The sequence below is a fragment of the Myodes glareolus genome, chromosome 4 (assembly GCF_982192425.1).
Source record: "Myodes glareolus chromosome 4, mMyoGla1.1, whole genome shotgun sequence".
In the NCBI taxonomy this organism is placed as follows: Eukaryota; Metazoa; Chordata; class Mammalia; order Rodentia; family Cricetidae; genus Myodes; species Myodes glareolus.
In genome coordinates this window covers 90,159,853-90,174,484 of record NC_142029.1, presented here as the reverse complement: position 1 = coordinate 90,174,484, position 14,632 = coordinate 90,159,853, and the positions used below count along the sequence as shown (strand labels likewise).

At 42.9% G+C, this 14,632-nt stretch overlaps 1 protein-coding gene across 1 annotated transcript; it reads left to right on the top strand.

Annotated features, from left to right (window-relative positions):
• The first annotated feature begins 12,597 nt into the window (after nt 1-12,597).
• On the top strand, nt 12,598-14,002 carry LOC148122390 (prostate and testis expressed protein 14-like). The gene is made up of 3 exons (XM_087905095.1): nt 12,598-12,658; nt 13,320-13,433; nt 13,878-14,002. Exons 1-3 carry the CDS (start codon nt 12,598-12,600, stop codon nt 14,000-14,002), a joined length of 300 nt encoding a protein of 99 aa, XP_087761221.1.
• The last annotated feature ends 630 nt before the right edge of the window (nt 14,003-14,632 follow it).

Sequence of the window (14,632 nt, the reverse complement as noted above, 5' to 3'; positions counted from 1 at the left end):
TTATTATATGGCGAGGGGATTTTTTTTTTTTGATCCAGTCTATTCGACGTTTTGTATGCTTCTTGAACCTTCATAGGAATATCATTCTTTAGATTGGGAAAGTTTTCTTCTATAATTTTGTTAAATATATTTTCTGGGCCTTTTGTCTGCAGTTCTTCTCCTTCTTCAATCCCTATTATTCTTAGATTCGGTTTTTTTATTGTGTCCCAGATTTCCTGAATGTTTTGTGAAGAGAATTTTTGGATTTGCCGTTTTCTTTGGCCAGAGCATTTATTTTCTCTATGGTGTCTTCATAATCTGAGATTCGTTCTTCTATCTCTTGTATTCTATTGGTTATGCTTGATTCTGTAGTCTCTGTTCGTTTACTTAGGTTTTCCATATCCAGCCGGTTCTCATTTTGTATTTTCTTCATTGCCTCCCTTTCAGTTTTCAATTCTTGGACTGTTTCCTTTACTTGTTTGTTTGTTTTTTCTTGGTTTCTCAGGGTATCATTCACGGATTTACTTATTTCTTCAAACTTTTTGTTATATTTCTCATCCATTTCTATACTCATTTCTTCAAACTTTTTGTTATACTTCTTGTCCAACTTTTTAAGGGAGTTATTCATATCCTGTTTAAGGGACTCTATTACTTTCATAATGGCACTGTTTCCCACTTCATCTGGGTTAGACTGTTCAAGTCCTTCTGTTGTAGGGTCGTTGTGATCTGGTGTTTTCATGTTGTTTTTCAGATTGTTGGAGGAGGTCTTGCCTTGGCGTCTGCCCATCTCTTCGTTCAAATGCTCTCTATTGGAACTTCTGGTAGCGGGTCAGGTTCCCTTGTTTGGCAGGGAGTTCACTGATAGAATGCCTCCCTTTCCTCAGGTAGGCTATTGAAGCACAGGCATTCCCTTTTTCCGGGATGCGCCTACAGAGCAGGCCCAGTGTGCAAGGCAGCTGAGCTGGGGAAATGTTATGGCCCCAGTGGGAAGGGAGAAATATAGAAATTTGTACCTGGATGGAAGCTAGCCTGGCAGGCGGGAGAGCTTAGCAGGGTGGTACCAGCACTGCAGATTGACCTGGGAGTCTATGGGGTCGAGGAAAGTCCGAGCTCCTCCTCGCCGGGCCACTGCTGCGGGCCTGAAGCAAACTCACCCCTCCAATGAGCCTCTGGATGGAAGCTGGGATGGCTGGCAGGGGAGTCCTCCGATGGCCCTCTGGATGGAAGCTGGGATGGCTGGCGGGGGCGCTAGCAGCGTGGAGCCAGCAGTGCAGGCTGATCTGGGAGTCTACGGGGTCGGGGAAAATCCGAGCTCCTCCTCGCCAGGCCCCTGCCATGGGCCCAAAGCAAACTCACCCCTCCAATGGCCCTATGGATAGAAGCTGGGATGGCTGGCGGGGGCACTATCAGGGTGGAGCCAGCAGAGTAGGATGACCTGGGAGTCTATAGGGTCGGGGAAGTCCTAGCTCCTCCTCACCGAAGCCGAGACTTTTGTATTTTAATAAACTTTGAGAAAAAAAAAATTTTAAAAATTTAAAAAAGATTTAAAAGCTACCAAAAATATCCCTGAATTGTTAGCCAAACAATTAATAAAATTTGTGTGATTATTCAGGTCTGGGTGGCCAGAAATGAACGAGCAATCTCCAACTACATAGTGTCTTCAACATTTGACTTCATTCTGCCAGTTTGTCTCTACATTCTGTGGGCCCAAGTGGTTTTTAGAGTTTCTTGTAAGAATTTCTACAGGGTATTGAACAAGGTTTCTGTTCCATATGGTCCCACAGCTGTTCAGCCTCAAAGAAACACACAGAGGTCTACATTAATCATAAACTGTTTGACTTATTATCTCAGGCTTCTTCCTAACTAATCCTTACATCTTATGTTAGCCCATAATTCCTGTCTGTGTTAGCCCCATAGCTTGGTACCTTTCATCAGCAAGGCATTCTCATCTTGCTTCCTCTCTGTCTGGGTGACGACTGCAGACTGACCTTTCCTCTTCCCAGAGTTCTCCTGTTCTCATCGCCCCACCTTTACTTTCTGCCCAGCTACTGGCCAATCAGGATTTTATTAAAAATAATACAAGTGACAGGATAAAAAGACCATTGTTCCACAGTAATTGGGGACTGCAAGTTCCCAAATAATGACATGTAGACTTATTATCAATTAGCAAAGTTTGACTTTAGTGTAGGCATGTTCCCAACTCTATCTTATAACTATATACAATAAAGCTTTTATTAATCTATGCTTTTCTGTGTGGCTTTTGACATCTCCCTGCTCTGTATGACTGACTCCCTCCATGTCTTGCTGGCATTAGATTCATTTCCAGCTCCTCACTCTGTCCAGAAGTCCCACATAAACTCTCTTGCCTACTTATTGTCCACTTCGGTCTTTATTAAACAAATCATGTGCCTTAGGCAGGCAAAGGAAAACAGCAACACATCTTTATTCAGTTTAATCAAATATCCCCCAACTCCTAGTTTCCATTTGCTGTCATGTTTCTGTTTCTTGTATGTCAGGACTTCTGTAAGACCTTCATAGTATTCTGCTGACAGTTAAATAATGACCTGAAATATTATTTGCTTAGCAAAAGTTTACTTTTAGCTTAAAAACTGTACTTCTTGATTATAGCACTCTAATCTATGTGTGCTACTGATTTATATTTAACCTTTCTGTATTTGAAATCTGTCACTGCCTTGTCTCCTACATGAGTGTTTCCGATGAATGTGTGGCATAGCTTCTGATTTTGATCATCAAATAAAGTGACCTTCATTATTGTGGTTTTTCAGATGGTTGAAGGTATAATTTTCAATATTCATCATATTTGGGATTTTTATGCTTGCTGGATGTGTTTTTATGGTTTTCTTTTCTTCTTTAGAAAAGATTTGCAGTTACATTTTCATATATATGAATTATGTATATATATATATACATATATACACAGAATATATATATTCTGTCCATTGATCTTCTATACAAGAAAGAAATCATCTATGCCAAAATATTTGCTGTTTTCCACAACTTTTACATCATGAGTCCTGGTTTCTTCTTGCTTTATCTGTTTGTGCTTTACTCTGAATTTATTTGTTTGTTTGTTTGTTTCTTTGTTTTTATTTATTGTGGCAGAGTTTTATATAGCCCAAGCTGTACTCCTACTTGCTATGCAGCCAATGATTGCTTTGAACTTCGTATTTTGGTTTCCAACTCCCTAGGTGGGTTAACATGTATTCTTTGCCACACTCAGTTTTACGTGGTGGGGGGGGAATGAACTCTACCAAATGAATTGCATCCCCTGCTTCCCATTCAATTGTCCTTATGATGAAGCCTTTTTCAACTAAGATTCAGGGAATACTCTGAACATGACACCGCTGCCAATTGCTGGGAAGCCTGTGAAGATGGAATTGTTTATATAGAATGTAGACCCATAAAGAAGAACCCATGCTTTTTTTTCTTCTTTTTGTTTTCTTCTCATGCTTTTAGTATCTCCCCATATTACCCCATTTTTCCAATTGAGCTTTGAAAGACTAACTATCACCTGCATGGATAACAAGACCATATCTGATATTGTAGCTTTAAATGTTTTATTAAGGAGCAGTATATTGTATTTCCATTAAAGCAGGAAATTTAATATCTAGATGTAGCTAGTTCTTGAAAGAATTTTCCTTCTGACTCGAAAATCAGGGAACATTGTATGGGGTAAACCTCCCAACACACACTCATTCCTTTAATGTCACTTGGAAGTTAGTAAAACATTTGTGGGAAGGAAGTCAAAAGTCCCTGGTCACTGGCTGTGGGAGCGGAGGTGAGTAGAGCCAGTGAGGAATGTAGGATACCTAGGATATGGCTTCCTCAAGGCTATCTGCTCAGTTCCTGGTCTGGAATTCTCATGGAATCCTCACTGCCTGAGCTCTGGCCTTTTCTAGATGCTTGTTTAGCCCAGGATGGGCCCTGAGGACTCTGTCCTGCCCTCTGCTTCTCTCTGACCCTGGGATTCCACTGCCATGGGAAAGCACCTCCTGCTGCCCATGCTGGACTCTTTCTTGCTAGTGGGCCTCCTGAAAGATGAGACACTGGCAGATGGTAGGGCTGGTGCTGGGGAGCAGACACACTGATTACTGAAGTGTGTTTCTTATGCAAATGAGAGGAACAGGAAAATGGACCTGAATACCTATAGCAGCAATCACTGCATTCTTCATTCCCACTTCTCCACACCCCCATTTCTCGCCTTGCCTTTGTTGTGAACAGCAGAGTCTCCTTTCCCTCTTCCTTGCCCTCAAGTATTTCACCTTCCTCTTTTTCCTCTCTTATTCTTCACACCCTTAAAACTTTTAATGTCTTTGGTGTCATTGTTGGCGGATCTCAGTTTTGGTTGACAGTGGGCAAACAGGGTTCTTGACAAGATAAGACAATGAAGGAATAGGATGATTTTTCTAGTCCTAATGGTAGAAGCAGTCTCCTACATTAGAGCTTTTATCTTCCTCTGTAAATCTGTCCTTTCCTGGGATTTAGGGTAAGGAAGCTTCCTGGCTCTCCTCAAATTATCATAGACCTCCTGTAGGGGTCAGTTCTACTTGGTTCAGCTCCTTCCTTGTCCATTTTTTCTTAGTCATTGACCAGTTCCCATGTGATACTTGACACTGGGCCCTGAAAGAGCCCCTAACACTGCTTTTGCCTTTCAGCCTCCACAAGTGTCCAGTGTGGTCTGTTTAGTTCTACTAGGGTTTGTGAGGAGCTCTTTGGGTCATCTGTCCAGATAAGGTTGTCCTGGGAGATCTCACATGACCTGAAGAAGGCAGCTCTATCTCTGGCTCCAGGGGTGCCAGCAGAGAGTTTGGAAGGCTGTGTTTCCTGCTTCCCTGTGAATGTTGGAAATGTCTTGGATACTTTTGGTATTGATAGCTGCTGATTGTAGTTCAGACCAAAGTTCATTTTAGGAGGAGAAAGAAATGTTTCTTGATAGATATCTAAGTGGTCCTCAGGGGCCTTGTATGTGAACATTCGCAGAGATGGAAGGGTTTGGACTCTAAAATCCAACCCTGAACTCTTGGGAATTGGGCTGGATTAAGGATGGAGCCCTGACAATCCAAAGATGCCACTTCAGTCATCTCTGTGTGCCTCGTGGACCTTTTACCTGTGGGCCTGAGTCTGCTCATTTATTGACTCACTGACTCTTTCTACAGGTACTGAAGACTTTCTTTGTCCTTCTTCCTCATCAGGTGGAGAGCTCCACTCACTGTCCAGGAATGTGCAGAGTCGGCTTCATTGATACCAACAGGGAACGAAATCAGACAAAAATTTTATGTGTTGTGGTGATAAGCCTTCCTCTGACAGGCTTCAAGGCCAGACCTTGTTTTCTTCTGCAGTAGTTGACCCCTTCACCCTTCCCTGTTGTCTAGGTGGGGTTACTACTGCTGTGGCGAAGCACCATAACCAAAAGAAACTTGGGAAGGAAAGGGTTTACTTTGCTCACAGTACATATCACAGTTCATCATCTAAAGCATTGAGGGCATGAACCTGTGGGCAGGAATGGATGCAGATACCATGGAGGGAGGGGTGCTGCTTCCTGGCTCTCTGCTCCTGGCTTGATCTGCCTGCTTTCTAAAATTTCAGGATCATGGGCACAAGGATGACAGACCCACACTCCCTCAACAGTTAATGAGTTCCTGCAGTTCTTCCTGTGGCATGTTCCCAGTTTTCTTAGGAAAATACTAATGTATGACCAGTGACACACAGGAGAATAGATCAGCTTCCCAGGAACCTGCAGACTCCTGCAGTGTTACTGCAATTACTGCAGTATTGAAGCTGCTCCATGTCCATCCCAGCTCTTGGCAGTGTCGGTCATTGGTGTGTTTGTTCTCTTGTGTCAACCATTTAGGCACATGGACAGTGGTTGAGCTTGCACATCGCTGTGGAAGGGGACACTCAATGCCTTTCACTTGTCCATTTACTGCCAGAATCTCACCCTTAGTCAAGTTTCTGTCCTGTTATTTAAGTCAGATTTGTTAACTAGAGAAAACCCTTCGCATATTCTAAACAAAGTCTTAGATTCTTCCTATACCTTCTCAGATATTTAACAATGTGTACCCATTAGCAAGAAATTTTAATTTTAATGATATAGATTCTAGTTTCATCAACTATTATTTTAAAACACTCAAATGGATTATGTCTTAGCTAATGGGAGTGTTTACTGCAACTCATAATTTGTGATGTACTGTCAATTTCTCTTCTGAGTCCTGCCAAGTGGATGTGTAATCTACACCATAATCATATGTTGAATTCAAATTCCTGATGGTCTATAGATGTGATTACATCATATGTGTGCAGCCCTCAAAATAAGATTCACTCCCTCATTAAAGACACAAATACAAGGGCTTCATGTTTGCTCCTCCATTGTGAGGACATGGAGAAGGGGGCTGTGTATGAAATGGGAAATGCCCTCACCAGAAACTAAATCTGCTGGGAACCTCATCTTTCATTTATTACCCTTCAAGAGAAATAAATATCTACTGTTCACAAGCTGCCTACGATGTAGGTTTTCTCTACCTAACTAGCATTGTAAGAGAACTAAACAAATGATTTTTGTATTTCATTTGAGAATTATTTTCTGAATCACAGTTCCTTTTTTATATTATTTATTTATTTATCTATTTATTTATAAAAATTTCCACTTCCTTCCCTCCTCCCAATACCCTCCCATTCCCCCAATCACAGTCCCTCTCCCTCTCTCTTCTGTCCTAAGATCAGTCAGGGTTTCCTGCACTGTGGGAAGCCCAAGGTCCTCCTCCCCCCTCCCTCCAGGTCAAAGAAGGTGAGCATCCAAAGAGATGAGGCTCCCACAAGGCCAGTCCAAGCAGTACAATCAAAACTCAGTGCCATTGTCCTTGGCTTCTCAGTCAGCCCTCATTGTCAGCCATTTTCAGAGAGTCCAGTTTGATCACATGCTCCATCATTTCCAGTCCAGCTGGCCTTGGTGAGCTCTCATTAGATCAGTCCCATTGTCTCAGTGGGTGAATGCCCCCATCATGCTCCTGACTTCCTTGCTCATGTTCTCTCTCCTTCTGCTCCTCCTTTGGACCTTGGGAGCTCAGTCCAATGCTCCAGTGTGGATCTCTGTCTCTATCTCCATCCATCACCAAACGAAGGTTTTATACAAGATATTCATCAGTGTGGCTTTAGGATAAGGTCAGTTCAGGCACCCTCTCCTCTGCTGCCCACTGAACTAGTTGGGGAAATCCCCTTGGACACCTGGGAACCCCTCTAGAGCCAAGACTCTAGCCAACCCTAAAATGGCTCCCTTCGTTAGGATAACTTCTTCCCTGCTCCCATATCCACCCTTCCTACATGGATGGAAATAGAAAACACTTTACTGAGTGAGATAACCCAGACCCAAGAAGAGGAATATGGTGTGTACTCACTCATAAGCAAACTCTAGCCATAAACATAGGACACTGAGCCTGTAGTTTGTGATCCTAGAGAAGCTAAATTAGAAGGTGAACCCAAAGGGAAACATATATTTATCCTCCGGGATATGGGAAGTTGACAAGATTGTTGGGCAAAAGTTGGGAGCAGGGGGGTGGGTTTGGATTGGGGGGAAGGGGAAGTGAGTAGATAGAAGGGAGAAGGGGAAGATTCGGGAGAACTTGAGGGAATAGGATAATTGAACCAGAGTTCTTAAAGAGCTTAATGATTTGGGGCTGGAGAGATAGCTCAGTGGTTAGATACTGGCCACACTTTCAGAGGAACAGGGTTTGATTCTCATCACCCACGTGACCACTCACAGTCACATGTAACTCCAGTTACAGCGAATCTGATGCCCTCCTCTGGCCTCCAAGGGCACCAGGCATACATGTGGTACAGACATACATGCAGAAAAAAGAAAAAAAAAAACACCTGAAGTTGGAAGGAGGTCACTTGTTTGTTTCCCAATCGCCCAATTGCTCAGCCCCAAAATACTCACACTGAAACTATATTATTTGCAATACTGTTTGGCCAATAGCTTATGTGTATTTATGGCTAACTCCTACATCTTAAATTAACTCATTTTCAATATTTTATATTTTACCATGAGGCTCGTGGCCTACCAGCAAGATTCCAGCTGGCAGCTAGCATCTTTCCCCTCTGATAGCTACATGACTACTCCCTGATTCTGTTTTCTTTCTCCCAGCACTCAGTTAAGTTTTTCCGCGTAGCTCTACTCTGCCCTATCACAGGCCAAAGCAGCTTCTTCATTTATTGGCCAATAAAAGCAACACATATACAGAAGGACTTCCCACATCAAAGAAAGGACAGGGACTTCTTTTGACCATTGGATTTTAAAAATGACTCCGTTTTACCAAAGCATCAAGCCAACAGTCATCTTTGCCCAATATCTAAACCCTGGTTCCTTTCTGCAGAATACTATTTTAAATATTGCCTCATGTGCATTATTCTCTTAAACTTGTTATCTAATGTCCAACAACTGTATACACCTTCAAAGCTTTCCGTAAAAGAACATAACAGTATACATGGAAAAAAATTCCATTTGACCCTAATACTGTGTTAACAAGATGAGCTAGTTTGTGTGTCTATTTACCACCATTTTTAAAGTGATTGATCTGTAATTCAAAGTGGCCATTTTCTTTTCTTTCTTTTTTTATTCACTATCTATTTTACATTCCAGCTTCAAGCCCCCTCTCCTCATAATCCCCTGCCAGTTCTTCTCCTCTCTTCCCTCCTCCAACCCCCAAATCTCCTCCTTTTCCATCTCTCTCCTGGAAATGGCTGGTCTCCTATGAGTATCAATAAAACATGGCATACAAAGTTGCAGTAAGACTAAGCAACTCCCCATGTATTAAGGCTGGGAAAGGAATAGTCAAAAAAGTTGGAGCCAGTCTTTTTCCCATTGACTCTAAGACAGTCAATGCCAATCTATTCAACTATAACTGAATAGTGCCCATGTGAGTCTCATGGAGGTGTTCTGGTTTTCAGTTCAGTCTCTGCGAGTCCCTGTCACCCAGCTTGGTTGATTGTGTGAGTCTTCCCATGCTGTTCTCAACTCCTCTTGGCTCCTACACTGTTTTCTCCTCCTCCTCCATGCAAGGATTTCTTAACTCCACCTAATGTTTGACTGTGGTTCTCTGCATCTGCCTCCATCAGTTGCTGGATGACAATCGGGGCAGCCACCAATCTGGTCACTGGGGATGGCCAGCTCAGGTTTCTTATCCACTATTTCTAGAAGTGTAAGCTGGGGTCTTCCACATAAACTTCTGGGAGACTATCCTAATCCAGGCTTCTGATTGACCCTGAAATGCACCCCTAGCAGTTCCTCCTCAGCACTTTCCTCTTCCGTGTCCCACCCCCCAACCTGAAGGCTCAGGCTCCCATCTCACTTGCTCTCAGTCCACTCACAAAATCTATTCAATTTCCCCTTCCCAGGGAGATCTGGGTGCCCCTCCCCACCTGTGAACTCTCTTTGTTACCTAATCTCTTGGTCTGTGGATTATAGCATAGTTATCCTTTATATTAGAAATAATATCCACTTATGAGTGAGCACATATCATATTTGTCTTTATCGGTCTTGTTACCTCACTCAGGATGATTTTTTTCTAGTTGCATCCATTTGTCTTCAAATTTCCTGATGTCATGATCTTTAACAGCAGAGTAATAGTCTATTCTGTAAATGTACAACATTTTCTTTACCCGTTCCTTGGGAGAGGAATATTTAGGCTCTTTCCAGGTTTTGTCTATTATAAAGTTGTTATGAACATAGTTGAGCAAGTGTCCTTTTCGTATGATTGATCATCTTTCAGGTATTATGCCCAAGAGTGGTATAGCTCGGTCTTATAGTAGGCTGAGTTCCAGTTTTCTGGGGAACCACCACACTGACTTCCAAAGTGACTGTAGAAGTTTGTACTCCCACCAACAATGGAAGACTGTAAACCTAAAATCCTTGACTTGCATTTTGCAAAGGAAGAGAGTGTGTACCATGGGGTGTGGAAAGTCAGAAGTTTCAGGAAGCAGAAGCTGAAGACATACCACATAATGAAAAACAAGAATAAAGGACTATTGGAACTAAGAGAACCCACACTAATTTGAAAAAGTTTCCTAGGGATGGAGTCACCCAGGAGGTCTATATTAGTCGGAATTTTCTATTGGAACAGAACTTAGAGAATGGGGACTTATTAAAGTGGCTTGCAGGATGTTTTCCTACTAGTCCAACAATGTCTGTCTTGATGTGGGTTGTCCTTTTGTATTTTGGATAAAATTACAACTGTTTCACTCAATGGCTTAGCAGAGTAAATCCAGACAGGAAATCTGAACAGAAACAGAGAGAGTATTTGGAGTTGAGGGATATGCCATGTAGCCACCGAAGGTGAAAGATGCCAGAACATTACCGGTAAGCCACAACCTCGTGGCAATGCATAAATTAATAGAAATGGTTTAATTTAAGATGTAGGAGTTTAGTAGGAATACATATAAGTCGATGGCCAAACAGTGTTGTGACTAATATAGTTTCTGTGACTATTCAGGTCAGGGTGACCGGAAAACAAAAGTGCAGTCTCAGGTTATACTGTCTACTACCAGAAGGTCTAAGGATCCAGTCTCAGGTTACACTGTCTACTAAAAGAAGGTCTAAGGATCCAGTCTCAGGTTACACTGTCTACTAACAGAAGGTCTTGGGATCCAGTCTCAGGTTACACTGTCTACTAACAGAAGGTCTAAGAATCCAGTCTCAGGTTACACTGTCTACTAACAGAAGGTCTAAGGATCCAGTAGTTATCAGCACATGGTGCTGGATGTACCAGCTGGTCTTCAGTTTAGTCTGGACTCCCAAAGAAGTAGACTCTAGTGCCAGTGAATGAATGGACTTGCCAGTGAGAGTGAGGGCAATCGGGCAAAAATCAATGGCCTCCTTCTTTTACTTCCTTTATATAGGCTGCCCTAGATAGGGTGGCCAAGATAGAAGATGAAACTTCCCACCTCAAAAGATCAGGAGTAAAATCAGGCCTTCCCACTTCAAATGAATGAATTACAAAAAATCCTCACAGGTGTAGCCAATCTCTGGTTATGTAATTATTTCCAGATATAGTCAATTCGATAACCAACAATAGCTACCAAAAGATCAATATCAAATTTTGCTTTTACCCCAGATTAGTTTGATATTGTCTGACATTGGGGAGATTTTCCACTACTTCTCCTGAAGTAGCAGCCTTGAAATACGAAGTGACATTGAGGGGGACACACGTGATCCAAGTGTCTGCAGAAAGGATGTCTAGGTTTGTGGGAATATTCTGACAGGGAGTTGACACACTGTCTTCCCTGTCTTTAAAATGGGTGTGTAAACAATTGTGGCAGCTCCAACTTGGAAATGAGGAGAAGGCAGGTTCTGCTTCATTCTCCAGATCATTGGTCTTTGGTCCAAAAGGGTGGAGGGAACAGAATTAGGGAACAGGGTTCTGGTGGCTGTGGGTCTGACTGAGACAGCCCTCCAGGAGGTCACTTCAGTGAATCAGCTCAGATTTATTCCAAAGCATAGGAAGCATATAGGATTGGGGAGCCTGGGGACAAATCCTAATTATCATTAAGTGGTATGCTCACAGGTTTTCTATGTGGCAGTGGGGCCCTATAACAAAGCTCCTGCCATAAGTCTTAGTTACCATGTATGCACCTGGGGTGGCTTCTAGCTGAAGATGGTGCCTTGGGTCACCCTAGAGATAAGTCAGGAATCTGGACTTAAAGACAGCTTTAAGATAAGGTCAGTCCTCCAGGGGCACACAGATTTTCTCCAGACAAGGGCAGATAAAGAGCACGAAGTGTCACTGGGAATGGGGAAGGAGTCCCAAAGGCTTTGAGATTGTAAAAAGCCACCAGACCATAATAGACTGTGACCTCTGATCAGCAAGGTCTTCCAGCAAAGTTACCCATCTTTATGGTACTAGATAAGCACAGTTTATTTTTGTCTATGAACCTGGTTGAGAGGTTTTTAGAAATCACACATGGTCTCTGTGTACTTTTGGCTTCATCAGTGGTTTTTGAAATTTCCTGACTCCATTAGTGGGACAGGGAAACCAGACCCAAAACGAAAGCCTGTTTTCCTACCCTGCATTCTTTCCATGAACCAGTAGCTTGTCCTTCTGTCTGATGGCCAGGAAGGTTTTGCAGTCTGCATGGAAGATGCACCCCAATCTGCAACTAGTGTTTCAGATATTTATTGAGCAATTAATTATATTCCACTCAAAAACGGTCAGGGAATTTAAAATCTGGATGTAGAGACTAAAGGTAACAGTTTCCTTCTATGTGGGGAGTCATAGCCTAGTATGTGTAGCTCCCTGTAGGCTCATCAGCCTCCCAGTCTCAAAATTCCTATGTTATCACAACTATTCATCTCTAATTGACAGTTAGTGAAATAAATATGTGGACAAGAATGCAGATGGACCTGAACCATGGGGTCGGGGTGTGAAAATGAGCAGGCATAATTAAGAACATAGGATCCCGGCTTCCCTCAGGCTATCTGCTCAGTCCACTGTCTTGGGATCTCATTGACTTCCCCTTCTAGCCTGAGCTCTTATATAAGCATGCACTGCTGAGGCTAGGCCTTGAGTCGAGCTCTCTGCTGCTCTCTTCACCTGGGATCCCACTGCCATGGGAAAGCACTTCCTGCTGCTCCTGCTGGGCCTCTCTCTAGTGGTGGGCTTCCTGCAAGGTGAGATCCTGGCAGATGGAAGGGGCCATTGCTGGTGGGCAGAGATATTGTGGAAGGGCATTAGGTTTGGGAGGTCAGGAATAAGATGTGAGACCTGACTCTTTTTATACATGGACCCCACAGCCTTCATCTGCATTTCCTCTCCTCTCCATCCTCCCTTTCCTCTGTTGTACACAGTATGGGCTTCTCCTCTTCCTTCTCCTCTTTGTTGTACCTCTACTCCTGGTGTCCTTTCTCTTTGTTGTTTAGTTCACCTCTTTGTTCTTAGCAAACATTCTCATTTCCTCCAATTACCTGTGAATAGGCCTAAATTGTATTGGAAATGATGTAAGGAAGGTTTATGACAGGATGAAGATAAGAAAGTGATGGCAGCGCTTGTCTGCTCATAGGAGGTAGACACAAGCTCCCTACACCAGAGCTTTGCTCTTCCTCCTCACAATCCAGTCCATTTACAATATCTGAAGTGGATAAACTTGGCTCTTCTCAAATCCTTCCTAGGGTCTACGGTCATGGGCTACCCTTTAGAGGTCTGTTTCTCCTACATTCAGTTCTTTCCTTTAATTGTTTCTTCTTCATTGATGATAGCAATAGGCTAAGCTCCAGCCCGATGTTTGATGGGCTGCTCTGAATGAACCTCTTATATTTGGTTTTGTCTCTTCAGCTCTGACATGCTTGCAGTGTGACATGCTAAACTCTGATGGAGAGTGTGAGAAAGGAGAAAGCACGTGTGAGGCTAAAGACGACCAGGAATGTGGCATACTGGTAGTGTCTAAAGGTATGTCCAGACTGGGAGATCTTGGGGTGACCTTGTTTGCTGCTCAGGCATGAATCAGCCTTCTTTACAATCCTGAGGACAGAGCAGAGATTGTGGAAGACTGTGTTTCTGTGTAAATTCAGAAGAAGGCTTCTTTCCATTTAGTACTGGTTGTCTATTTTTCTTTGCCGACGAAGACACTTTTTTGAGCAGAATCTCTGCATGGACTTTATAGCGTTCTGGAAAACATATTCAGGGGTGTGAGGATTTTAATTGAAAAATTCCAGTATGTTATTTGGGAATGGGAGGCATGCCTGCAAGCCAGATTACAGAATAATAGGTGATAATTATAATCACCTCAGTGTGGCTGGCATTCATTTCACCAGGGAGCCTAATTCTCCTCATTTTCTGAGACTCTGATTTTACGACGATTTAGGGCTAACCATTGTTATTTCTCTTGTACAGGTAATGAGATCCTCTTTGGGCAGCAGGATTGCTCTTCTCATTGCTTAAATAAGACTTTCACCCATCATGGCCTCACACTGGACTTTACATGTTGCAACGACCAATCTTTGTGTAATGAGTTTTAGAGGCTGGTCCTTTCCTTGCCCAGTTCTGCTGCAGGTGAGTCCTTAGTCCTTCCCTGTGCTCTCAAGGCTCATGACCCTGACCCATCTATTCCCTGCACTGCCCAAGCCCTGACACCTGCCTGGACCAGCATCAGCTGTTGATTTGTCAATATTTCAGTTGGGAATAGAGGAATGCTCTCCGCTCCCCCATCTCTCAACTGCTTCTGCCTTTCAGATTCTCTTTTCCTTCCTTTTCTTCATCCACCCTTAAATTACTAACGTATATTTGCCAAACTGTCACCTATTCTCATCACCTTTATCTTTAGAAACAGTGGTTTAATATTAGTGAATATCACAGAGCTCACATTCCTTTGTGAGTCTTCAGGATAGTGGCGCCTCTTCTGCCAAGGTACTAGCAGACATTAGTTCCAGAATCTCACTCCATTCTTAATCACTTAATGGAAGACATATGCTGTCTGGTTTCTCACTGCTGTGACCTGAGTAAAACAACAAAATGAAGCAATGATCAAGTTTAGTTCATGGTTTTAGAAATTTTCATCATGTTGGAGAGGATGTAGAGGATCAGAACTATTCACATCATAGCATGTAGGATTCATAGCTAAGCCGAGTAGGTAGGGACCAGGACAGGAT